General features: G+C 54.0%; 10 protein-coding genes across 10 annotated transcripts; 3 read left to right on the top strand and 7 right to left on the bottom strand.

Annotated features, from left to right (window-relative positions):
- Positions 1 to 723: 723 nt before the first annotated feature.
- Positions 724 to 4,371, bottom strand: BO66DRAFT_416132 (uncharacterized protein; the record flags this gene model as incomplete). Its single annotated transcript, XM_025649575.1, has 6 exons — positions 724 to 730; positions 760 to 836; positions 1,550 to 1,601; positions 2,427 to 2,952; positions 3,037 to 4,094; positions 4,250 to 4,371. The coding sequence occupies 6 exons, from the start codon at positions 4,369 to 4,371 to the stop codon at positions 724 to 726; spliced, it is 1,842 nt and encodes a 613-aa protein (XP_025497962.1).
- A 756-nt stretch (positions 4,372 to 5,127) lies between these two features.
- BO66DRAFT_432899 (zinc-binding alcohol dehydrogenase family protein) lies at positions 5,128 to 6,171 on the top strand (the record flags this gene model as incomplete). The annotated part of the gene is made up of 1 exon (XM_025650669.1): positions 5,128 to 6,171. The coding sequence occupies one exon, from the start codon at positions 5,128 to 5,130 to the stop codon at positions 6,169 to 6,171; it is 1,044 nt and encodes a 347-aa protein (XP_025497961.1).
- Positions 6,172 to 6,211: 40 nt separating this feature from the next.
- Positions 6,212 to 6,639, bottom strand: BO66DRAFT_246804 (uncharacterized protein). The gene has a single exon (XM_025642913.1). The coding sequence runs from the start codon at positions 6,549 to 6,551 to the stop codon at positions 6,252 to 6,254; it is 300 nt and encodes a 99-aa protein (XP_025497960.1). The 5' UTR covers positions 6,552 to 6,639; the 3' UTR covers positions 6,212 to 6,251.
- A 355-nt stretch (positions 6,640 to 6,994) lies between these two features.
- Positions 6,995 to 7,221, bottom strand: BO66DRAFT_444302 (Zn(II)2Cys6 transcription factor domain-containing protein; the record flags this gene model as incomplete). The annotated part of the gene is made up of 2 exons (XM_025651583.1): positions 6,995 to 7,096; positions 7,153 to 7,221. The coding sequence occupies 2 exons, from the start codon at positions 7,219 to 7,221 to the stop codon at positions 6,995 to 6,997; spliced, it is 171 nt and encodes a 56-aa protein (XP_025497959.1).
- Positions 7,222 to 8,163: 942 nt separating this feature from the next.
- On the bottom strand, positions 8,164 to 9,079 carry BO66DRAFT_476031 (uncharacterized protein; the record flags this gene model as incomplete). Its single annotated transcript, XM_025653294.1, has 4 exons — positions 8,813 to 9,079; positions 8,506 to 8,745; positions 8,337 to 8,414; positions 8,164 to 8,284 (listed from the first exon to the last, which is right to left on the bottom strand). Exons 1-4 carry the CDS (start codon positions 9,061 to 9,063, stop codon positions 8,164 to 8,166), a joined length of 690 nt encoding a protein of 229 aa, XP_025497958.1. The 5' UTR covers positions 9,064 to 9,079.
- A 2,603-nt stretch (positions 9,080 to 11,682) lies between these two features.
- On the top strand, positions 11,683 to 12,667 carry BO66DRAFT_396414 (uncharacterized protein). Its single transcript, XM_025648460.1, has 2 exons — positions 11,683 to 12,352; positions 12,442 to 12,667. Exons 1-2 carry the CDS (start codon positions 12,067 to 12,069, stop codon positions 12,468 to 12,470), a joined length of 315 nt encoding a protein of 104 aa, XP_025497957.1. The 5' UTR covers positions 11,683 to 12,066; the 3' UTR covers positions 12,471 to 12,667.
- An 11-nt stretch (positions 12,668 to 12,678) lies between these two features.
- BO66DRAFT_465123 (uncharacterized protein) lies at positions 12,679 to 15,319 on the bottom strand (the record flags this gene model as incomplete). The annotated part of the gene is made up of 6 exons (XM_025652491.1): positions 12,679 to 13,713; positions 13,779 to 14,091; positions 14,139 to 14,271; positions 14,347 to 14,437; positions 14,483 to 14,626; positions 15,142 to 15,319. The coding sequence occupies 6 exons, from the start codon at positions 15,317 to 15,319 to the stop codon at positions 12,887 to 12,889; spliced, it is 1,686 nt and encodes a 561-aa protein (XP_025497956.1). The 3' UTR covers positions 12,679 to 12,886.
- Positions 15,320 to 16,572: 1,253 nt separating this feature from the next.
- Positions 16,573 to 18,135, top strand: BO66DRAFT_476027 (cytochrome P450; the record flags this gene model as incomplete). The annotated part of the gene is made up of 1 exon (XM_025653293.1): positions 16,573 to 18,135. The coding sequence occupies one exon, from the start codon at positions 16,573 to 16,575 to the stop codon at positions 18,133 to 18,135; it is 1,563 nt and encodes a 520-aa protein (XP_025497955.1).
- A 632-nt stretch (positions 18,136 to 18,767) lies between these two features.
- BO66DRAFT_444296 (uncharacterized protein) lies at positions 18,768 to 19,355 on the bottom strand (the record flags this gene model as incomplete). Its single annotated transcript, XM_025651582.1, has 3 exons — positions 18,768 to 19,010; positions 19,063 to 19,200; positions 19,260 to 19,355. The coding sequence occupies 3 exons, from the start codon at positions 19,353 to 19,355 to the stop codon at positions 18,768 to 18,770; spliced, it is 477 nt and encodes a 158-aa protein (XP_025497954.1).
- A 461-nt stretch (positions 19,356 to 19,816) lies between these two features.
- On the bottom strand, positions 19,817 to 20,682 carry BO66DRAFT_424372 (hydrophobin family protein). Its single transcript, XM_025650165.1, has 3 exons — positions 20,275 to 20,682; positions 20,092 to 20,180; positions 19,817 to 20,030 (listed from the first exon to the last, which is right to left on the bottom strand). Exons 1-3 carry the CDS (start codon positions 20,600 to 20,602, stop codon positions 19,974 to 19,976), a joined length of 474 nt encoding a protein of 157 aa, XP_025497953.1. The 5' UTR covers positions 20,603 to 20,682; the 3' UTR covers positions 19,817 to 19,973.
- Between the last annotated feature and the right edge of the window lie 1,132 nt (positions 20,683 to 21,814).

Raw genomic sequence — 21,814 nt, 5'->3', positions numbered from 1 at the left:
ATTTATGATAGAATAGATAGAGATTTAATTGCATGATTTTCGGTTAACACGCTTGTTTTGTTCACCCAAGCTCTCTGTCATTTTATGTGCAGTATTAACGGAGAAACTATGAGCTGGGGATTGATATTTGCATGAACTCACCTTGATGGGCGGGCAGGCAGGTTGTTCCGAGGGTACGGCTGGCACGCGGAGCTAGAACTGTGTAATCACCAAACCTAATTTTTCACTATGGCTTGGATGAGGCTGGAGGTCATCATTTCGACTATGAATCCTGGGTAGGTACTGTAGTGCAAGGGCAGATAAGCTATGGGACGATAACAACGGTCTGGCCAATGCGTGCTCGAGCGATAATGAGCTGATTTTGTCACCGAATGGTCAATCATGGATCCTCGCGGCTTGTGTGCTATTGTTGGATACTAAGGTAAGAGTGGGGGCCTTCCCCTCCCCAAATTCCCCAAATAGGCATGAGTAAGAATGAGTCATGCTGGCTCATCCGGGGTGGATTCCTTCTTCTCCGGCTCGGCGGGTGCGCTTTAGATGGGGGGCTCAGCCTGGCCTCATCTCGTCTCATCCTCCATCACTTCGACTCATGATGATGGATGGTAGGGAAATATTACCTTGTAGTCAGATATGTAGCTATAAGATTGTAGGTGAACCATGGTAGAGCGGTATAGACTATAATGATCAATGATATGCATCATGAGTGTACCTGGGTAAGTGTATCTATCTACTGTACTGTATCTCTACCCATTCTCGCACCATGAAGAAACCCCCCTACAGCTGACATGCTTCGCATTACTGAGGCGCTTGGAGAGAACACAATATAGGAAGAGCCTCTCCAAGGTTCCAGGGCCGACATCATCTGATTGCCTTTGTTGTTGCTTGTTTCGGAGATGTGATGTTGATGGGATACTGCTAATGAGGATGATAGGGGTTTTAGACACATTACCACTATGCTCTTCGATACATGAACAATGGCATAGATCTCTACTCCTTTCTCACTCTAAATTGCAGGACATACTAAGTACTGTTCGAAATCTGCAAGGCCGTGATATCACCACCATTATTCCTCGACAGATGCCATCGCCAACAGCCATATAGCTCACACCCAACTAAAATAACCCCGATAGAGCCCACCCCACCGCCCCACACTCATCTCCCAAAATGGAACCCGCCTCCCTAAACGGCCCATGATTTGATCCCCCGGCACCGACCGATAAGGTATAAGAATCCCCCCTCTCCCGCATTCTCCTCTCCTCCTCACCAACCCATCGCCTCGGCGAACAAGCTACCCCCCTTCTTTCTTCTCTCCCTCCGGTCTTCCGGGTCCGCGACCCGGGTCCTAAGTATACAAGGATGGCAGTCGCAGCAACCAACGCTACGCACGCCGTCAGGCAGCTCACCCCGGCCGACTACACGGCAGGGCAAACCGCTTAATCAATTTCACCATTCGCCCCAATACCCCGACTACTACAACTCCGACCTCCATCCCTATCCCGATCTCTCTCTCTTGCCTCCTGCAACGGCCTTCCCCCCCGTTGACTTTGACCCATTCTTCTTTGCGACCGATCCTCGCGATCAAACCTACTACCCCGATCTCACTACAACCACCACCACTACTACCCACAACCACCTGGACTTGAACTTCGACTTCGACTTCGACATCACCACCCTGGGCGACCTCGCAGACCCCGTTTCGGATTCCGCGATCAACTCGCTTCTCAGCTCCCCGGATAGCCTCAGTGAATCCTACCTCTTCGAATCGCCAAGCGTGCAGTCGCTACCTGGTACGTTCCCTGCCCTATCCCATCTCCGCATCAGCAAATCAAGCATACTAACTGCAGGACGATAGACCCGCAAATCCAAACCCCACCCCCAACTTCACAGCTACAGCAACAACCCCAGCAACAAATGCCCGCCGTGACGACGGACCACCCCTCGACCAAACCAACCTTCACCGTCACCCGGGTGGCAACCTCCACCAAAGAACCGCCCAGCAAGGTGAGCAAGCGGCAGCTGAACACGCTCGCGGCGCGGCGGTACCGACAGCGCAAGCTGGACCGGGTGAACGAGCTGGAGGCGGAGCTGGAGGCCGTGAAGCGGGAGCGGGACGAGCTGCGGATGCGCGTGAGCAAGCTGGAGGGGGAGACGGAGGCGTTGCGGGGGATGGTGGGGAAGAAGTAGGAGTAGTCTTATTCACATATTCACATCAAATAACTCATTAACAATCACATCCATCTATTTCCCTCTTTTTCCAACCCAATATCAACTAGATCCACCGCCCCTCCCCATCCCCATCCCCATCCCTTTCCAGAAGCAACATCTCCTTATCCACGCCATCCTCCACCACCAACCGCCAGCCGCCCGCGACCTGCTCCCCGCCCACCAACCGCACGGGAATCCTGCCCACCTCGTCCGCGGCCCACCCTTTCTCCGCCGCGCGCTCCGCGATCCCGCGGCCCCCGTTCGACGCCGCCGCCACCACCATCTTCATCTCCATGTAATCCCACCGCGGCAGACCCCGCCACAGCCGCGTGCGCCCCATCTCCGCCGCCACGGCCAGCAGCAGCGCCAGCGATGTCCCGAACACACAGACGATGTACGGGTGCGACCCGACGCGGAACGCCTCGACCGTCACCGTCGCCCGCGTCAGGCGCGTGAACCCGCCCACCATCAGCTGCGCCGACGCGTAGCCGGCCAGGATGTCGTCTATGAGCGAGATGTACACGTTCGTGATGCCGGCGAGGGCGATGGCATCTTCGGATATGGTGGTATTGGAGGTCACGGACGTGCGATAATCGGCGATACTGGTGTTGAAGGCGTCGCCCAGGGTGGAGCGGTAGAAGCTCGTCAGATCGTTGGAGATGAGTTCCAGCTGGCGCATGGCGACGTGGATGGTCTTGTTGGTGGGGTCGATGTCGGCTGTCGCGTTGCCTTCTCCCGAGGTTGTTGCTGCATCATCATCGCGCTTGGCTAGTCCTACAGCTGCAGCAGCTGCAGCAGCAACAGCAGCAGTGGTATCCGCAACAGCAGAACCATCCCCGGCCGCCGCCGCCGCCGCCGCCGCCGCCCGCCCAACCCGTATCTCCTTCGCGGCAACCCCAACCACCACCTCAAACCACTCCGGCTCAAACCCCACCACACACTGACTCGCATTCAACCCGACATAATACCCGCCCGCCGCGACAGCCACATACCGGTGGCGCGTGTACGCGACCGGCTGCGCCGCCACGCCCACCGCCACGATCGTCCGTGTGCTATACCCCGTATACACGGAGTACTCGCCGCCGCTCCGCTGGCTCGCGTTGACACTATCCGGCAAGGGCCCGCGGGCCGCGTACAGGGCGTACTCGCCCAGCGCCTCCAGCCGGAAGGCGGTGGAGCGGTTGTAGGTGCACTCGACGGTGGCGACGTACCCGGGTTCGCGGTAGGTGTAGCCCGTGGCGTGCGGGTAGGTGGCCCGCAGGGCGGAATCGGTGAGCCCGACCGCGGCGCCGACGCCGTACGAGCGCCCCGTGTAGCTGTACCCCGTGCTGTCGAGCTTGGGGTGCACGCGGCTGGCGTTGGCGAGCAGCGGGGAGGCCGTGCTGGCCGAGGAGATCAGCGCGGTCAGCTGCGCGAGCCCCACGGAGTAGGTGAAGTAGCCCTGCGGGGTGCGGGCGGTGGGGCCGGTGCGGTCGATCTGCGACGGGTATTCGAGGATGAAGCTGGTGTTGCGGTAGGAGGGGATCGGCAGCGGGTAGCGGTGGGTGGTGGTCGTGGTGGTCGGGGTGAGGGCGCCCGTCCAGAGGGCGGAGAGCACGGCGGAGAGGTTGGCCAGCAGGAAGGTCGCGCACACGAGGAGTGGGGGCAGGGTCCAGTTCGCCGCCGGGGTGGAGAGCGAGGCCCAGAAGCTGAGGGTCGTGAGTTGGGTCTTTTGCGTCGCGTGCCGGTGGGCGAACCGGATGCGCGTCGCTTGGTTGATCAGCCGGCAGATCATGAGGAGTTGCACCGTGCTGAGCAGCGTGGCGAGCGCTTGCACGCCCGTCTGCACCGAGGTGCGGTAGCCGTTGATCAGCCCGTAGATGGATCCGGCCGCGATCGTCCAGTCGAGGCTGTCGGAGAGGAGGAGGAGGATGCTCAGCGTCGTCGGGAGCAGCAGCAGGAGGAAGATGAGGTGCTCGGTCCAGGGGACTGGCCGGGTGGGGCTGGACGATGGCATTGATGGCTTTCTAGCTGCCTGCATTCGTTGAATTTGTAGCGTAGCTACACAGTCTTCGGGCTGGTGAGGCTGTTGTAGGGCTTATATCCCCGCTCAGCCCTAGCCGCCCGTCGCCCGCCGCCCCGGAGCTCCCGACGCTGGCCCTGACCGGCGCGTAGCACTGCTTGCATATTGGTCGTTGGCAAATTGAAACAGCCGGAGAAGTTTATCTGTGCCACATGGCGCGAGGCTGATCGAGGGGCAACCTTGGTCGTTCATCCACCTCAGGGTCCAGGATCTTGGCTGCGTTGACACCGGAGCGTGGGCCGTGGCTGTTGGATTGTGGTAGATACGTGACTGGTTGCGTTTGCCGCCGGTTTCTCATATTAATAGCTTAGCTTAATTTGAAGGACCACAGTGTTATCGATGACAGCATCGTTCGAGCCTGAATTCAGTTTCTCGGTATTCTACAGCCTTCCCACTTGCGTTCCGAAATGTGGAAAACCCCTGTGTCACAATGGACCATGCCTAAGACTCACCTGTTTCGGGTTGGTGTGGGCTACCACCATGGATAGATACTCCGATACCTCTGTCTTTTGGATGGTATGTTAATGCTGGCTGGTCAGTTGTCGCCCATGTAATCCAGCAAGTGACAACAAACGATCATGTTACCGTGGTGAGAGACTAGGTAGACCAGCTATGCCTCTAGCATACTAGCTCGACTAGAAGCTGTATGGCATTAATCATCAACAAGCCACCATCTGTCAGCATCTCATCGATTAATAAGCAATATCATTCTATATGTCAGCAGCTGCGCAATCCCAATTCCATATAAAAGAAAAGAGCAATTATAGTACAGTACATCCCCAGATTCAGCCTAGATTCGCCCCAGATTCGCCCCAACTCCAATCAAAACCCACCGTAACCAAGCGTCCGAAACCATCACCATGCCTCTCGCCATAACCCTCACCTCCCCGCACACTCCAACCCTAACCACCATCCCCCCACCCACCCTCCGGCCGGGGACCCTCCTCGTCCAGCCCAAAGCCGTAGCCCTCAACCCCACCGACCTCAAGAAAGCCAGCTCCCCCAACACCCCGCTCAATCTGCCCCTGGGCTGCGATTACGCCGGCACCGTCCTTTCCATCCACCCGAACACAACAACCGACTTCCAACCAGGCGACCGCATCTTCGGCTTCGTCTCCGGCTGCAACCCGCTCCACCCCACGGACGGGGCCTTCTCCACCGCCACGCCCGCCGTCGCCGCGCTCCAACTCCTCATCCCCGCGCATCTGTCCTTCGCCGAAGCCGCCACCTTTGGCATTGCCCTCACGACCATCGGCCAGTCTCTTTACCAGACCCTCAACCTCGCCCCGCCAGACACGCCCCTCTCCGAGCCCCTCCCCATCCTGATCTACGGCGGCTCGTCCGCGATGGGCACCATGGCCATCCAGTTCGCCAAGCTCTCCGGCTATCGGGTCTTCACAACCTGCTCGCCGCGGAACTTCGAGCTGGTGCGGTCGTACGGCGCAGACGAGGTCTTCGACTATCGAGACCCAGATGCCGCGGCGCTTATCAACGAAAAGACCGGGAACCGACTGCGGCTGGTGATGGATACGATTGGCGGCGAGGAGGCGGTGGCGTTCTGTGACCGGGCCATGTCGGCTGAGGGCGGGGAGTTTGCGACCTTGTTGACGGACACCGTCATCCCGAGAGAGAATGTGCGGACGCGGATCACCGTGGCGTATACGGCGATGGGGGAGGAGCTGGAGTTGGGAGGACATAGGATCCCGGCCCGGAAGGAGGATTATGACTTTGCTGTGGAGTGGATGAGGAAGCTCTGGCCATTCCTGCAGGATGGTAAGATCAAGCCTCATCCGGTGAGGGTTGTCGAAGGGGGCTTGAAGGGGCTGGCGGAGCAGGGATTCGAGATTATGAGACAAGGGAAACTTAGTGGGGAGAAGTTGGTGGTTGAGGTGGAAACGGAGTAAGACCGTGTCAATATCCCTAACATGATCTTGATGTTTGTACTGTATTATGCATACCGAGTAGCGATAGATGAAGTCAGACCTCACAGCTCATTCCGCAGAAAGTTGTCGGTCATATCAGCTCCCGGGAAGTTCTCCCATGAGAGGCCGTCAAATATAGATAAGGGCGTGGGTCGACTAGCGCCGTCAAACTCACCCGGGTCCTGAAGCAGTCGTTCCAGGATCGCACGGCTGCGACTATTACCCGGCCAGACTCGCTCAATCTCGGTGAGAAGGGTAAGAGCCATACTTCCTTGCGAGATCTGCTCTGAATCAACGGTCTCGGTCATCCTCAATCTGTATCTCGCCACTTGAGGAAGTTGTATGCGAGGGTAGGATGCCATACACAATATGCCAGATATAGTTAGACATTGGACACAAAAGGCTAGATGGTGCGACGGTGGTATGCAGTGATGAATCAGTTCAGCTGCGTGGATACAGCTTTGTGCAGCTCCAAGGCATTCGGAAGATGGATCGCGAAGAAGTGGATGTGGTTCCGGGCGTTTGCAACCCAGCAAGGGCCTATAACTCGGCCAGAAATGTGCAAGACGTGGAAAAGAAACCGCCCTCCCGGTATAAGTTCATGAAAATAGCCTATTGCCCGATCTGGTCGGAAGCATTGCACGAACGATTGACTGCCTGCGCCTGAGTGATGTACTGGGAAAGTGTTTGGGCTAGGCACTCCAAGCGGAGGCACAACATATCCATGGGCTGGCACCGTTCCTCCAGGATGTTGCATAACTCAGCCAGAGTCAGTGGGGTTGCCATTCCAGGTTATCCATATAATTCACCGTCGACTCGTCGCGGCATGATCGTTAGACTCGGGGTACTCGCAAAGATGGTTGCGAGACTCGCACATGAAGTATGGCTGTTCTCCGTCGCATTTGATCTTTTTGTTTGAGTCAGCAGATGATATGACTCGTGCACTGCATATCTGACACATACCTTCTTCCGCCGGCAGGAGAAGCATGGCTTCTTGACTCGTACATCAGGTTTCTTGGTCGAGTAAGCCATTTGTCTGTTTGCTGCTGGGGCAGTTAGTGTATCGGAGGGGGGAGTGAGGGAAGGGAGCAATGTTCAGACTCCGATGCGACGTCAACTGTTTGATCAGTTGTCATAGGAGGTGATCCTATATAATCTCTCCCCTCATCTCCTGCCAATTGCCTCAAGGACGAGCAATGCCCGCTTATCATAAGTCACTTCTAAAGATGTCGGCATTGTGGCTAGTGGGAGGTCTTTCCCACATTGCAGACCACCTACCAAATCGATTCAGCGAGAGGCAATGAGCACAAGCCACGGTACGGAGTAGGGTCGGAAGGCATATGCGTGAAGGCACAAGATGCGAGAAAGTGAAAGACGGACTTTTGCACCGAGATGATACAGTCATTAGTAGAGGTTGTTCAAGGTCATGGTGCTCTGGTAGGTATATCCGGAGGAGAAGATTGACGAAAGGAAGAATGAGTTTCGGCACCGGCTCGAGATCCGATCCGAAAGAGGCATATATAGCACCACCACCACCACCACCACCACCACCATCACCACCATCATACCTTTCTGAGCATACCCTCTACCTACACAGCCTTCATCAAACCATGTCACAAGAATAGTTTTCTCAAGTTGTCTCCACGCCCGAAGAAGACTCGTCTACAAGCCTCACTCGCAAAAGACAGTCGCGGATCTCGGGGAAGACGTACGCCACTCTCATCTCCCCATCTTCTCCCATCCGAACTCGCTGACATTGTGCAAAAGGTGGGTCCTCGAAATTTGTGAACATGGCAACATTGACGACAAAGACATGTATATTACCGCTCAGCAGTATGAACCAATCTGTTGGACACTGGTCGTAAAGACGAGGGGGGAAGGGAGACGATTTTGACAAAAGAACCCGAGAATATACCCGTTTTGCCCCCTTCTCAGTCTAAACAACGACCATCTCGAGCCAGCTGCCGAGAAAACTCACTCCCGCCACCACCCCATTCCAAAGGCCAGAACATCCCGATGGTTCCTAGTAATTCGGTTCTCTGGCGGTGGAGGAAAGACGCCATCCCTCCCTGCCCTCGACAGCCCAACAATACATCTGCATATGAATCAATCAGCTCCTGAGACGGAATATAGGTGGCAGAACGTACATCAACCGTCGACCAGGATCAAAAAAGATCTGCTCCGTCTCCTGCATGAAGAAGCCCCACCCCTTCAGACGCATATGCCTATTCGCACAAGGTTCAATCCCAGGTCAGTACACCTCCCCGAACAGCCGACAAACCCCAAGAAAGAAGCCTCACTCCAACGCCGAGATACCCGAGGCCGGGCATCTCCACGACGCTGGTGCCGCCAGCGAGACCCATCGCAATCACCCAAACATGCCCACCATCTTTGAGGGGATTCTCGGCACCAGGCAGCTCGGCGCACCCGTAGTAGTTTGGGAAGTAGACGGATACCTGACAGTCTTGTAGGGCCTGGCATTCGTCTTCGAAGCACCTCCGCGCCATGATCTCCTCGGAGATGAGGTCGCGCTCACTGACTCCTTTGGCTGCGATTCTGATGAGCGATGGGCGCTGGTTAGATGTGAATGCGGATCGAAAATGTATAAGGATGAGCCACGTACTGGTAGCGGACTTTCAGAGCGCATCGTCGCGTGTCGTGGGGGACTGTGGCTTCGTAGACCACCCATCGCTCGTGGAGCTCCATGTTGGACTTCTCGGATAGCACATCCACGATCGTGTATTCGTGGTTGTTGACGGTTATTGCTCGTCCGATTTGGGTTTCAGCATACATCCGGATGGGAACCTGTAGTCCATTTTGAGGTAGCGGTGCTACAAAAGTAGTTGACACGAGGAAGGGCGATACTGCAACCATGCAAGATAGTGGAGAGTACTGCACAATACAAAGTGGGGAAGTTGTAGGATCAGAGCCTCGGGAATCATCCCCGGGTTGACGTCGAACGTACACAATTGGATAAGCCCGGAAATACGAGGGCAGTACGGAGAGGTAAGTGCTCGTTGATTGGGTTAACAGGTAACGCGGCTATTGAATAAAGACTAACAAATATTGCAGTCTAAGATTTTTATATCCCCAATACTGAAGACACCGGATTACATACAACAGCTTACAAGCTATTGCATTCACCGCATGATTCCCAAGCGCAGTCGACACCCTTTTCCCTCAACGAATGTGCCTGCTTTTCAAATTGTCGCTGAAGATCAAAGGCACCTTTGGATAGTGGTGAAATGGACCTTCCATTGGCCAAGGCCTGGTGCGTCTATCTTTAGGCTGGTTATGCATTTTGCAAGGTTGAAGTTAACCTATATTTATCGATGGGTAAAAGATCGACGGTGACTAGGCGTTTGGATGCTGGCTGTCTTTTGTGGCCAAACAAAGAAATGTACCACCGCCAAGCGGAGTTGCAGGCTGTGTTCCTATGCTCAGGCTAGGCAAGCTCAATGGGGCATGCAGTGCTGTAGACTATCTCGCTCGCTAGAATGCCGTGACAAACACAGTGACGTGATCTGAGAGCAGTTGAAATATCCCATAATGAGATGGCAAACCATCCTTATATGTACGTGCTTACAATATTACAGCCCGCCAATAGCGACACGAACCTGGAGTCGACTGAGCCTGACTCGGTTTGATCAATTTCATGCCCAGAGAATGGAGAACATGAGCTTGAAGCCAGCAAATCGTGGCCGAGATCTGGACTCCCTCCATCAGAGACACACCAATAAGCTAAATCGAAGCGCACAAACAAGCAATCATGCATGCATCGGGCGGAACAGGCCTGCTGCGTATCATGAAGGTTTCACGGAATCTGGACCCCTGGTCGGTTTAATTGATTCTGGTTCGGAATGGAGGGGGCTGGGGAAACTGCCTGAGGGTCCTTGAATCTTCCGTCCGCTGACTGTCATGTGACTGTGCGGTCAGTATGAGTTGGGATAACTTGGAGGTCGGGAGATGCGGAAGAAACCTGTTGCGGGCAGTAGTATAGCACTCCGTCAGGATATTCGCTCCGCCCAGCAGGCAGAACTAGATGGCACAGCATCCAATAAAGTAGCTTCATTTTGACCCTGCACCCCAAAATCAAGAAATGTCTTGCAATCGAGCAGGGCGAGTAAAAGTCTGTTCCTGCGAGCAGTCCCGGCGTATCCGCCTCAGGCCGGGCCGCTAAGTTACCGCCGACGATCCCCACCAGGGACTGGACTAATTATATCCGGCTGGGTGGTGCAGGCAGGCAGGCAGCATGGTTGTCGAGTCCAGTGTCGAATCGACCAAACGCATGATAGTGAGTTTATTAAGTGGGGGGAGCAGTGTCGAAAAGTATGACGTGGGAATTGTGATTGTCGCATGGGCAGAGACAAAAAGCTTCAGCTGTGCGAGACAGCGACAGTCCGCGCGGTGTTAGTGCTTATCGGCACCATGGTGAGTTTAGGGCGAGGGCCGATACTGTCGATCGTGCGGACAAATTACGTCGTTGGCCCGATGGGTGGCAGAAACGTTGCCGTTTCAAGGCCCCACGTTGTTTCAGGTTGGAAAAGCCGAATACGGCTGTTGGAATACGAAGCCGGGCTGAGCCAAGTGCTCAAGTTGATGACAAAGTACAGTAAGATGAGAAGGGAGTGAAAGCAATCCTTATGTCTGTCAGTCTGCCAGTCAGTGTGGTGGTATGGGATAAGTGTCAGTGTGAATTGAGGTGGACAATTCTACTATGTAGACCGAGGAGTCACCGGAGTCCGCAGCAACATCATCTCCAGCCAATGATGAAGCCATCTCCGCTTGGTCGCTTTGGTCAAGCTTTCGGCAAGGGCGGAGTGGTGGAATGAGAAGAGGGGGTCGATAAGATGAGAACCTAATGAGAGATAGCAAAGACTGATTGCAAGATCATTGTTGCCAATGAGTTGATTCAGGCTGTGAATAAAACACACTCAATCTGTAAACAATCTACCTATCCGGTCAATAACAAAATGATTGAAGAAAAGAATGGGCTTATTATTCAAGTGTAAACCAGAGGCAGGCACCCCAAGGACTCGAAGCGCACAACAGTGGAGACGCGCCGACCGAGCAGAGGCTCACCCAATGGCAATGAAAGACGGCCGTCAGCCAGCTTGGAACACAGCCAGCAGGCCGCGTGGGCAACCATCGAGTCCATCCATCCATCCATCCATCCATCCATCCATGACCCATGTCACTCTTCCTTCGATTTCTGCCTCTCTCTCATCCATGATTCATCTTGTTCCAATCCGATTTATAAATAACAGTGGGCCCCTCCCTCACGCGTCCGAATCAGTAGTGGTCGATTTTTTTTCCCTCTTTGTCCTTGAATTGCTTGGATTGCTTGCTGAGTGGTGGTGCTATTATCTTCGCTCCGATTCTCCGATTAAATATTGTACTCTTCGCTCTCTCTCTCTCTGACTCTCGGTCGGACTCCTTCTCCTCCTCTCCTCCTCCCACTTACTTCCGTTCCCCTCACTCACTCGCTCCCACCACTCATCACCATCGAATCAGTCTGTGTCTCCCACCGAAAAAAAAAACAAACCATCCCATCGAGCATGCGATTATAAATCCGCACACACTCCCGCCGCCTAGTTTCCCCCCTCCCCTCCCAAAAATAAATCAACGACACTACTAGACTAGTCCCAATTCTAGTCAGTCTCCATCGAGGGTACTATAACTCGGACCACCAAGTTCCCCGTCCCCGATCGCAATCAAGCCCACCACGCATCGCAACGGCCGTGCCCACTACTATATATCTCAACACTACAGCAGAGAAAATTTCCAGCCCAGAAAACCCCCGAATCGCAAACGCCAACCATCGGGTGTCAGTTTCACCTCTAAACCTCCCACAAACCTACACACAAATCAATCAAAATGGGCACCCTCAGTAGATCCGCCATCATCGTCATCGTCATCATCGCCTGTCTCGCCGTCGTCGCGTTGGGCGCCGCCCTCTTCAAGACCTACGGCGGGCCCGAGAAGGAGCGGCCCTACAACTTCTCCCGCGAGCAGGAATCCTACATGCGCTCCGTGCGCTTAAAGAATCTGGGCTTCTTCCAGCGCGAGTCCATGATGGGGTACCCCGGGGCTGGTGGCGGTGGTGGTGGTGGTGGTGGGAAGGGCCCTGCGGCGTCGGTCGTCCGGGATGTGGAGTCGGGATGTATGTTTTCCTCCTCCCCCCCCCCGAACTTCCCTTCAGTCGGTTTTTGGATAAAGAGGGTAGAGGCTAATTTTTCGTGGAACTTGCAGATTCGGAGAATGATTCGTCGCATTACTAGTTTCCGTCTTTGGTTGGCACCACTTTTCCGGAGGGTTCCGGATCTCGCTTCGATGAGGACGATACGATACCATTTTGCGAGTCCCTCAAGGAAAAAAGCTATTTGTGAAGAGCGTGGATATTGTATGACTTGACGATTATGGGGGTCCTTTTCTTTGATTTTCTCAAACCATTCGGGGTTTTATACCACCACTTCTGCTGGGTCTGATTCTCCAGCGGTGCTGAGGGGCTGGCGTTTTGAACTTGTCTATATGCTTCCTAGATTATACCTATCTGCCGTTCTTGTCAATTCGACTATTGTCTTATAGCTATTGACGGTGATTTCATGTTGTTTCAGATTGACGAAGACCGGCAGGTTCAATCTCGTATCTTGCCACGTCCAATCATGGAAAAGTGCGCATGCTTTGACTCACAGGCTCAGGAAAGACACTTTCTCTCCCCCCACACCCCCAAAATCACCCCCTCCATTCCCTCTCCAGGGAAATAATAACTTTCCGCCCTGATACCCCGCACCACAGCAAGTAGCGCGTCTTTCTCCGCTTGTGACGCCTCCCGAAACGCCTCCGCCCCTAGCACCACCGCCAGACTCGCTGTCAACGCTGCCGTTGGACTCTGCCGGTTGGCCACCGCCACCCCGCAGATTTCCCGCACTGTGGTACGGATCTCTTCGTCCAGCACGGCAAGGGCCCGACGGTGCGACATGCGGGGACGGAGCCGGTCAACGTGGGGGTCGTGCGTGGCAAGTAACAGGTCGATGAGCCCGAGGGATTGCGTGGCCACGATGTGGGTGTCGTTGATGAACCATTGCTGTGGGAAGAAGAGTCCTTCGGAGGGTAAGGCAGAAGTGGTGTAGATGGAGGTGAAGTTCGAGGGTGCGCGAGCCGCCCAGCTTTGGCGGAGGTTGAGAAGGTGTTCATAGAAGGTGGATCGCTGGCCGGGAGATTGTTCAGGAGAATGGACTGGAGGGAAACAGTATTGGATGATATGCGCCCCAATGATGAGCAAACGGTTCGTCCAGACGTGGTCTGGAGAGGTTCGGGTGGGGAGGTAGTGAGCCACAGTGGAGAGGGGTATGCGGAAGGATCGACGCTGAGAGATGGCCATGTGGAATTCCTGCCGGAAGCCGACCCAGAAGGCCGAGGAGCGGAGGCCATGACACGTCTGAATTGCGGAAGAGGCTTGCGCTTCGAGAAAGACTTGGAGGCCGCGGACGGCGGTGTCAGAGGGGGGATCGGTGAAGGGGCCTGATGAATCAGCAGAGTTGCTCTCCCAAGGGGCTAGGAATAGAAGAGATTGAGAAAAGCCATACTGTCAAGTTCTTCATAGAACCGGAGAATCACAACCGCGGCAAGCAAGTTCTCGTCCATGATCGCGTTGGGTTCCTGGCTGGCGGCACGTAGGCCGGCGATAGACCGACTGTGGTAGGCGAGCATGGACTCCTCGCCAATAGCAAGGCCTTCTTTCAACCCATATTTTTGTGTTATTGCGAGTTGACGTTGTTGAGGGAGAGTGCTGAAGTGTCGGGCGGATGCAGAGAGCATCGCGTCCAGGAGAGGAGCGCAGATGCGCGCTCTTTGTGGAACAACGACGGCAAAGTGCCTTTCCGGGTCACACAGGTCGAACTGATGGTGTGAGCAGTAGCCGCACAACCTTATCGCAGACAACGTACCCATAACCCGAGACTCTCGACAAAATAACGGATAAGACAGGCCTCCTCTAGGCTCAATTGTGCCTGCGTGGCCTGAGTTTGTGACTGTGGTGACGGTAGATCAGCGGAGAGGGGAGTAGTGATTGCAGATAATCTCGATTCATCCCATATTCGTTCTGAACTGCGAATGCCACCATGTTCGATCTCGCAGGTGGGATGAGAGGGAAACGCGTCAGTCTGCTCCGCGCCTATAGTCGTCTCTGCTGCGTATAGGGCCGCCAAGGCCGGAGTCTCATCAACGTATTCGAATGCACGGTTGCCTGTTGAAAGGTTAGCTGCGATTGTAAGGAGGAAAAGAGCCATACTGGTAGTTAGTGTATTTGACGCATCAGAAACATCCTGCGCATATTCTGCGCTGGTTGTATTCAGGAACTGCAACTGTGGGCTGGAACGAATGCATTCTCTCCCAGAATTTTGGCATCGTTCGCATTTGGGGCGAGAGTCATCACCTATGAGGCAGATGAAGTGAGTTTAGCATCGAATGCGACGTGATTATTTTGAGGAAGATGCCTACATCGCAGGTGGTGTCCTGGGTTCAATGTTTAAGCGAGCTGCCCACAAGAGACAAAAGTTGAGCACCTACTTCGGCAATATTCACTAAAGCCAATGAGTAGTGTCCATAGAAAGAGGATACCTAGGGGAGCTTACCAGGGTTGACGCCTTGCTGGCATGCAAGGCAGAGAATCGGGTGGGAAGGAGTAGTTGGGGTAGTTGGTGGAGTGGAGGAGAAGGATCTCACAAATTTGGAGGGGTTCGGCGACGGTTGCCTTTTCGGCTACTCCATCTAACTGAGTGCCGGCAACCCCGCCCATCCACGGTTCAACTAAATCAACTAACGTACGGTACTTTCAACGATTCAACCGAATCTACCTCAAAGTTTACAGCCCATCATTGGGATCCCAGATCTTGAACCACCGCTTATCCATTTCCGCATCTCCTTCCTCATAGAAACGCAAGTCCGTACTCAACCGAATGCGCCCCTGCGCATCCTCGTTTCGCCCACTCGCATGGATGGTATACGGATGGTGGAACACCACGTCGCCCGCCTCATAATTAGTGGCCAGCCACTTCTGAGACCTGGAGGTCGGATGATCTAACACGAACTCGTCGGGCGACTTCGCCAGCATTCCACCAGCCATCATGTTGACGTTATAGGCGGAAAGGCGCTGCTCGGTCGTGAACCCAGCAGCGCGAGTGGTAAAATCCTTCTCAATCTCATTTCCCAGAGCTACAGATTTCTCCAGATAGCACAACCCTCCACCATTGATTGAGATATCGCCTGGACGATTTAGCATAACGCTCCATTTCGAGAATATCTTTGACTCACCAATTGGGACCCACGCAGTGAGGCAGTATCCATCGCCTCCGCGCAGAAAAAGCTTATCATAGTGAATGCCAGTACACATCCCAAAAGGAACATTATGACGCAGCATTGTTCGGTCCAACAGGACATGATGTTTCCAGCCCATCAATAGCCGGATGAATTGCGTCAGAGCGGGATGCTCGACAAAGGCACGGTACTTGGAGTCGGAGTGGGCGTCAATAAGAATTCTAGCCTCGACAGGATCAGCTGGCAGGCCTTGACCACCAATACCTTTGTGTAGATCGGGGTGAGACGAGCTGTTGAAGATACCATCCCGCGGGGATGACCCCGGTTGCAGAAGAGATGTGTTGGCGTAGGCTTTGAAGTAGCTTGACCACAGTCAGTAACAGAAACAAACCCCGAAGATTCACATGCAGGCAGCGCACTTACTTCTCCCTAGCGTCTACAACATCCTCACGGGATAAAAGTCCTTTTACGAAGAGGTATCCATCCTCTTCGAATCGACGGCGCAGCTCGTCCAATGGAAGCCAAGGTGCAGAGGGTCGCAGCAAACCAAGATTGTCAACGTCAATGCGACCACCGTTCTGCGCCAAACCTTGTGGCAGCTCTATCGCTGCATAGGAGTGAGGGTCAACAGAGTTTGAGCTAGAATGTTCAGTATAAGCCATTTCGTTTTGTTATCCAGGCTTCTGGCGTTGCGGAGACCTCCAGTTGCGCTGCTCCCGGGCTATGCCACCACTTATGAATGATGGATTGTGGACTTATTTCTGGAAAGAGCCTTATCGAATTTTCTCCTCTCGTGCAGCCCCATGCGGTGTTGGCTGCTTTTGCATGGATCAGCCAGCATGGGAAAAGACAATCATGCAGTGGATACTAGGTAGCATGCCGTTCGCCGACATTCACCATCTTGGTCTTTTGAGCAATTCTCGCCGGCGCTAACCGCTTTTGTCCTCGCTTGCGCATAATCCGGGGTAAGTATACAGCTGCATCGACATATATCAATCAAGTGCTGCTCGCGATGACCACAGGACATTCTCGCGATTCAACTGAGCCAGCCTCATCTCCACAAACATGTATGCTTTAGTCCTTCTCATCCTCTGCTATCTTCTGTTTTTCTGCTATGGCATCCTTCCCGTCGTCAACTACTTCCGAGACCCCAAGGGTCTCCGCAAGTACCCGAAACTCTCTTTCTGGTCGGGAATTTCGAGTCTTCCTCTCGTAATCGAGTCCCACAGAGGCACACGATACAAGCGACTCTTCGAAGCACATAAAAGCCACCCAGTGCTCCGCGCCGGCCCCAACATGTTATCCTACGCAGACCCCAACGCCATCAAAGACATCTACGGTCACAGCACGAGATGCACCAAAGACCTGTTCTATTCCATCACAAGCGGCTCTCATTTCCACCTCGCCGATGTTGTAGACAAGAGCGAGCACGCCCGCAAGCGCAAGGTCCTGTCTAGTGCCTACGCGCTCAAGAACCTCGAATCCTGGGAGTACAAGGTCGCTGACATGACGCGGCGCGTCATCACAGCGTTCGATGCCCGATGCACTGATCCCCTCCCCAGCGGCTACCATCCCAAGGAAGAGGACCTGACGGTTGACTACCGTCTGTGGACGAACCTGTTCACCATTGCGGCTATCGCAAACATCGGCCTAAGCGAAGACATCCGCTTTCTGGACCAAGGCAACGACCAGATCACGTCCGAGTCCATGGACGGGACCATCAAGCGCGTGAGTTTCCGAGAATGCCATTTCGCGAGCGGGTCGGCCACCTCGACGCTGATCTGGTGCTATGAGTGGTACCACACCCTCATCAAAGCCAGCAAGCTGCTGTCCGCCACGTTCCGCCGGAAGTGGCAGCTCAGCCGGGACTGGGACGGGATCGTCTACAGCCGCGCGCATAACCGGTGGAAACGGTACCAGAACGGGGAGCAGCTGGACGATTTCTTCGCCGCCATGATGGCGGATAAGAACGGGGTGCCGCATAACCTGGAATGGGGCGAGGTGGTCGCCGAGGTGAGTATCATGATCAACGCCGGGTCTGACACCACGGCCATCGCGCTGAGCAACGTCATGTTCCTGCTTCTGCGCCACCCGCACTGCTTCCAGAAGCTGCGCGAGGAGGTCGACGAAGTCCTGGATGAGGATGAGGTCGTCGCGCCGTACGACAAGGTCAAACATCTCCCGTACCTGCGCGCCTGCCTGGATGAGTCGATGCGGCTGTACCCGCCGGTCTCGTTTGCGCTGCCGCGCCGCACGCCCCCGGAGGGGACCACGATCCTGGGAGAGTTTGTGCCCGGGAACACGTCGGTCGGGATTTCGGCGTATGTCGTGCATCGCAACGAGACCGTCTTCCCCGAGCCGGACGCCTTCAAGCCGGACCGCTGGCTGGGCGAGAAAGGCAAGGACCTGCAGCCGTACTTTGTGGCCTTCAGCACCGGTGCACGGGGGTGTATCGGTCGCAACATCAGCTATCTGGAGCAGACCGTGTTGATCGCTTCGCTGGTGCATCGCTACGAGTTCGCCTTGCCTCATCCGACCTGGGAGCCCACGCGACATGAAACCACGAATACGGGGCTGGGACCTATACCCATGAAGATTTGGCGGCGGGGGGAGGTTCAGCACTCATAGCGGCACGAGTCGCTAAATTAGAACCAGATCTAGATGCGGTGGAAAGAATCCCCCATGCGACATTTACCCAAGTACTTATTGAACACATGAAGCAATTGAACCGCTGTTCACGCCTACTTCTTCGTAGCGACACTTTAAGCCCCTTCCTCACCAGGGAGAATAACTCGCAGCCTCCTTTAATCGATTTTTCAATGGCATTGACTCGCACAAAACCCACGGGCTTCTTAAACCCTGTACCAAAAAATGCACATTCTCCCAATCCGTCATATCCTCCTCCGCATTCAACCGCCTCAGATGCAACGACTGTCCCTTCGTCAACCCCATCTCGCAATCACCCTATCGCTTCGGGTATTCTGCCAGATATCCACCAGACCATCCTTCAAGTCAGTTTCACGACACACAAGAGCATGTCCATCTCTCCTCCGCCCGGTCGCCCCCATAAATCAGCCCAATCGGGACAGCCTCCGAAAAAACACTTTAAGAACAGCGAAAGAAGGATCAAGTAATAGTACAAAGAAGAGGAAAGAAAATATCCTCAAAGTACGACCATCAACACAGTCTCGAGCGCATACACGACCGAACACACCACGATAGCCGGGACGTAGCGGGGCGCGTCCTTGTCACGAAAGATCCTAGGCGCCGATACAGTTGCCGCGGCAATAGGCGATGAAGAGGACGGTGCCGGTGCTGGATTTCTTGGTGCGGCCCGCGACGTTGGATGGGAGGAGGGTCCAGATCACTCGTGCTGACGATTTCCAGAAATTGATGTTCGAGTCACACATACGGATCTTGGTGCTAATAGCGAAGAATAGAAGGGGCAGACTGCTGCGCTGAAGAGTGTAGTTGCCAGGAGCTTCGCTGGCCAGAAAGGCAATCTAGAAGGTGGAAGTCAGCCCGAGCGAGGAGTCCAGCAGTCAGCGTAATTACCATAGCCCTTTGAACTGTGGTGTACACCACAGTCTCGTTGGCAGGATTCGGTTTGAGGCATGGTGAACTGCATACGCAGTAGAACCCTCGTAAGAGAGAACAGAACAGGGCCGCATTGAAAAGGTTATCGCATTGGCACTGGGCATTTTGGTGATGAGCTATCCTGCGTGGTGCAGAGGGAAGTCCTTCAGAGGTACCACTATGACGGGAGATTCTCCAGGGTATTTCGGGTATGGTGGGAAGAAGCAATTGAAGTCGCTGACGAGCTTTTTGGAAGCCTCGCCATTTGCCATATCGAGTATGGGGTCTTTGCAGTAGTACACTGCGTGGATATGCCTCTTTTCAATCTGGTTCGAGGATCAAGGCCATGGAAATATGGTACTAGACCAGTAGTAACCTCATATTTTGTGAAATCTTTGTAGGATGGGTAGGTAGTTGCTGGCATGGGAGGGGGTTGTGCATGATACCTCCAAAGCTCTAGTGTTCTTTTTATGTCTATTCTCAGGTCAGTGAAGATTCGGTGGCTCATGTCTTCCGAAAGATCCGAGTTTTTCAGGCGGGCTTGTCGGATGGGTGTCAAGTGTGCCACTAGCGAGTATCGGCTAAGCCATGGATATACTTTTCAAACTGAGAACTACGCTGCTGACTGAATCAAGGAAACCATGACAGTTGCATTATTGGAATACCTAGGCAAATCCCTTTATTGTATAGACTACAGCTTGGAAAGCATTGTGGGTAAAAAGCGGTGGTATTTATTAAGGTGTGATTAGGTAGACTAAGAAACACTTTTTAAAAAAAGGCAGTCTAGTGAAACGAAGAAAGTCCGGAAATGGGTCTACTCTTGCCAAAAAGAACAGAAGAAGAAAAGAGCAATTTCGCCCATCCTTGCATCCAACCATCCAGAGACTCGCTTAGATGATGGAACCGAGAGCAACGCAGGGAAGAGCGACACCGAGAAGGTCGTCGGACTGTTCGATGTGTTAGCTTAGAAGCTCTTCGGGCACGAGGAGTTCTGGGGGTGACACTCACAGCATCGGCACCGCTGTATTGGCAGCAGGCGATGTTCTGCTTGCACTGCTGGTTGAGGATGTCCTGAGCGGAGATGCCGATGATGGGGACTGAAAGGAGAAAGGTCAATGTTAGCATTACTCGTGTCTTGGGTTTCGTTTCTAGCTCCAGCAGATGATAGGATCGTCCTGGCGGAAGACTTACTCTGGAGGTCGAGCTTGGAGCACTGGTCGAAGAGACCAACACCCTCAGAGCCAGAGCCAGTACCGGCAATGTTGCCGAGGAGACCAGCCAGAGCACCGTCGTCGATGGTGGTGGTGTCGCCGGCGTAGGTGGCCTTGTTGCAGCAGGAGAGCTGAGCCTGGTTACCACACTTGGCAGAACCCTGCTCGATGGTCCAGTCATCGGGGACGGAGTAACGGGGCTTGTCGCCCTCAGCAGCGCGGACCTCAAGGTTGCGGGCGGAGGGACCACCGACGGCAGCGGTGGCGGTGGCCAGAGTGGCAGCAGCGAGGATGGCGAAGAAACGCATGGTGGTTGGTGGTTTGAGTTGAAGAGGGTTGGGTTTTTGGAGGTTTGATAGATTGTTTGATTGGAGTGAGAGAGTGAGAGATGATGATGATGATGAGAAAGTATCGAAAACGACGGAGCAAAAGACGGTATATATGCTTTTTCAGAAGGTCTGTTTGTGATTGATTTTAACCTCTGCCCCCAACCCTTTCATTGTTTGGTAGACAGGATGTTGGTTAGGGCATTCCAATTCTCCGTTGCATTCCTAGCAAGGGAAGCTTTCCGGTTGCGGCGCTGGGGCGCGTTACAATGACGGGACGGCGTTGCACGGCACCCAAGATCTCGGACATCATGATTGCGACCGAATGTGACGCTGTCCAGAGCCCTTTTCTTTCATTGATCCCCTTGGTCCCTGGTTCAAATGCTTAGTTAGAGTTCGTGAAGGGGTATTCGTGAGCACATCTTGTCCCGGAAACAGTGGCATTGACTTTTCATTCTGACTGGCATTCCACTCCTTATCGCGGGTCTTTGATTGTTCCAACAAGGGAGAGAAGAGAACGAGTCATAGAAAACAACAACAAGTATTCTAGCCCCAATATACTGAGCAAGAACGTGCATGTTAGCGGAGAAAGGAAAAAACTTTGTATGCTGGGAGGAAAATCCCTCACATGGTTATCCACATAGACTCAATCTGTGTCTCGTCCTCTCCTTCCAATCCTAACCTTCGATTGCCCCTTCGTATGCGCAAGTGATTCGGACTCTTTTTATGAGGATCTGCGGGTGATGCAGGACTAGCTCAATTCCTCTAGAGCGAGTTAATGCATCTCGGTTGACCTGCATTTGCATTTTACTACCTGCTGGGAGAACTTGCCCAAGAAAGACTATGTTCTTAAGCTCAACAATGGAGTGCAGGGTGGAGTGCGTGCGGATCGGAGAATATTCTTTGCGACGTTATGCTCGATGGCTCGGTATTGACCTGCTTTGCTCAACAATATTGTGAACGATGGAAGGGTCTGCGCAAATGCGCGCCGTGACTACCCTGATGAAGTTCCCATGTCATTCTGGATGTATAGAATGTAGTTGCACACTCGCATCAGTGGCTTCCGTAGCCAAGGCCGCACCAACAATAAGTAAACTTGATGCTTGGTATTTTGGCGCTCCACGAGACTTTGATCGGTCGCTTCGCTCGTCTGAATCTCAAGCGTCCATACGATGGTACTCCCTTCTATGAATT

Source organism: Aspergillus aculeatinus, assembly GCF_003184765.1.
Source record: "Aspergillus aculeatinus CBS 121060 unplaced genomic scaffold BO66scaffold_88, whole genome shotgun sequence".
NCBI lineage: Eukaryota > Fungi > Ascomycota > Eurotiomycetes > Eurotiales > Aspergillaceae > Aspergillus > Aspergillus aculeatinus.
The sequence above is the reverse complement of the archived record's forward strand: the minus strand, read 5'-3'. Positions and strand labels throughout refer to the sequence as shown.

Excerpts from the sequence above, each read along its gene's own strand:
- BO66DRAFT_246804 (XM_025642913.1), bottom strand. The coding sequence starts at position 6,551 with ATGGCATCCTACCCTCGCATACAACTTCCTCAAGTGGCGAGATACAGA.
- BO66DRAFT_396414 (XM_025648460.1), top strand. The coding sequence starts at position 12,067 with ATGGGCACCCTCAGTAGATCCGCCATCATCGTCATCGTCATCATCGCC. Across the intron at positions 12,353-12,441 it reads CCGGGATGTGGAGTCGGGAT|ATTCGGAGAATGATTCGTCG; the intron begins GTATGTTTTCCT and ends TGGAACTTGCAG.
- BO66DRAFT_424372 (XM_025650165.1), bottom strand. The coding sequence starts at position 20,602 with ATGCGTTTCTTCGCCATCCTCGCTGCTGCCACTCTGGCCACCGCCACC. Across the intron at positions 20,181-20,274 it reads CTCCAAGCTCGACCTCCAGA|TCCCCATCATCGGCATCTCC; the intron begins GTAAGTCTTCCG and ends TTCTCCTTTCAG. Across the intron at positions 20,031-20,091 it reads AATACAGCGGTGCCGATGCT|TCCGACGACCTTCTCGGTGT; the intron begins GTGAGTGTCACC and ends CACATCGAACAG.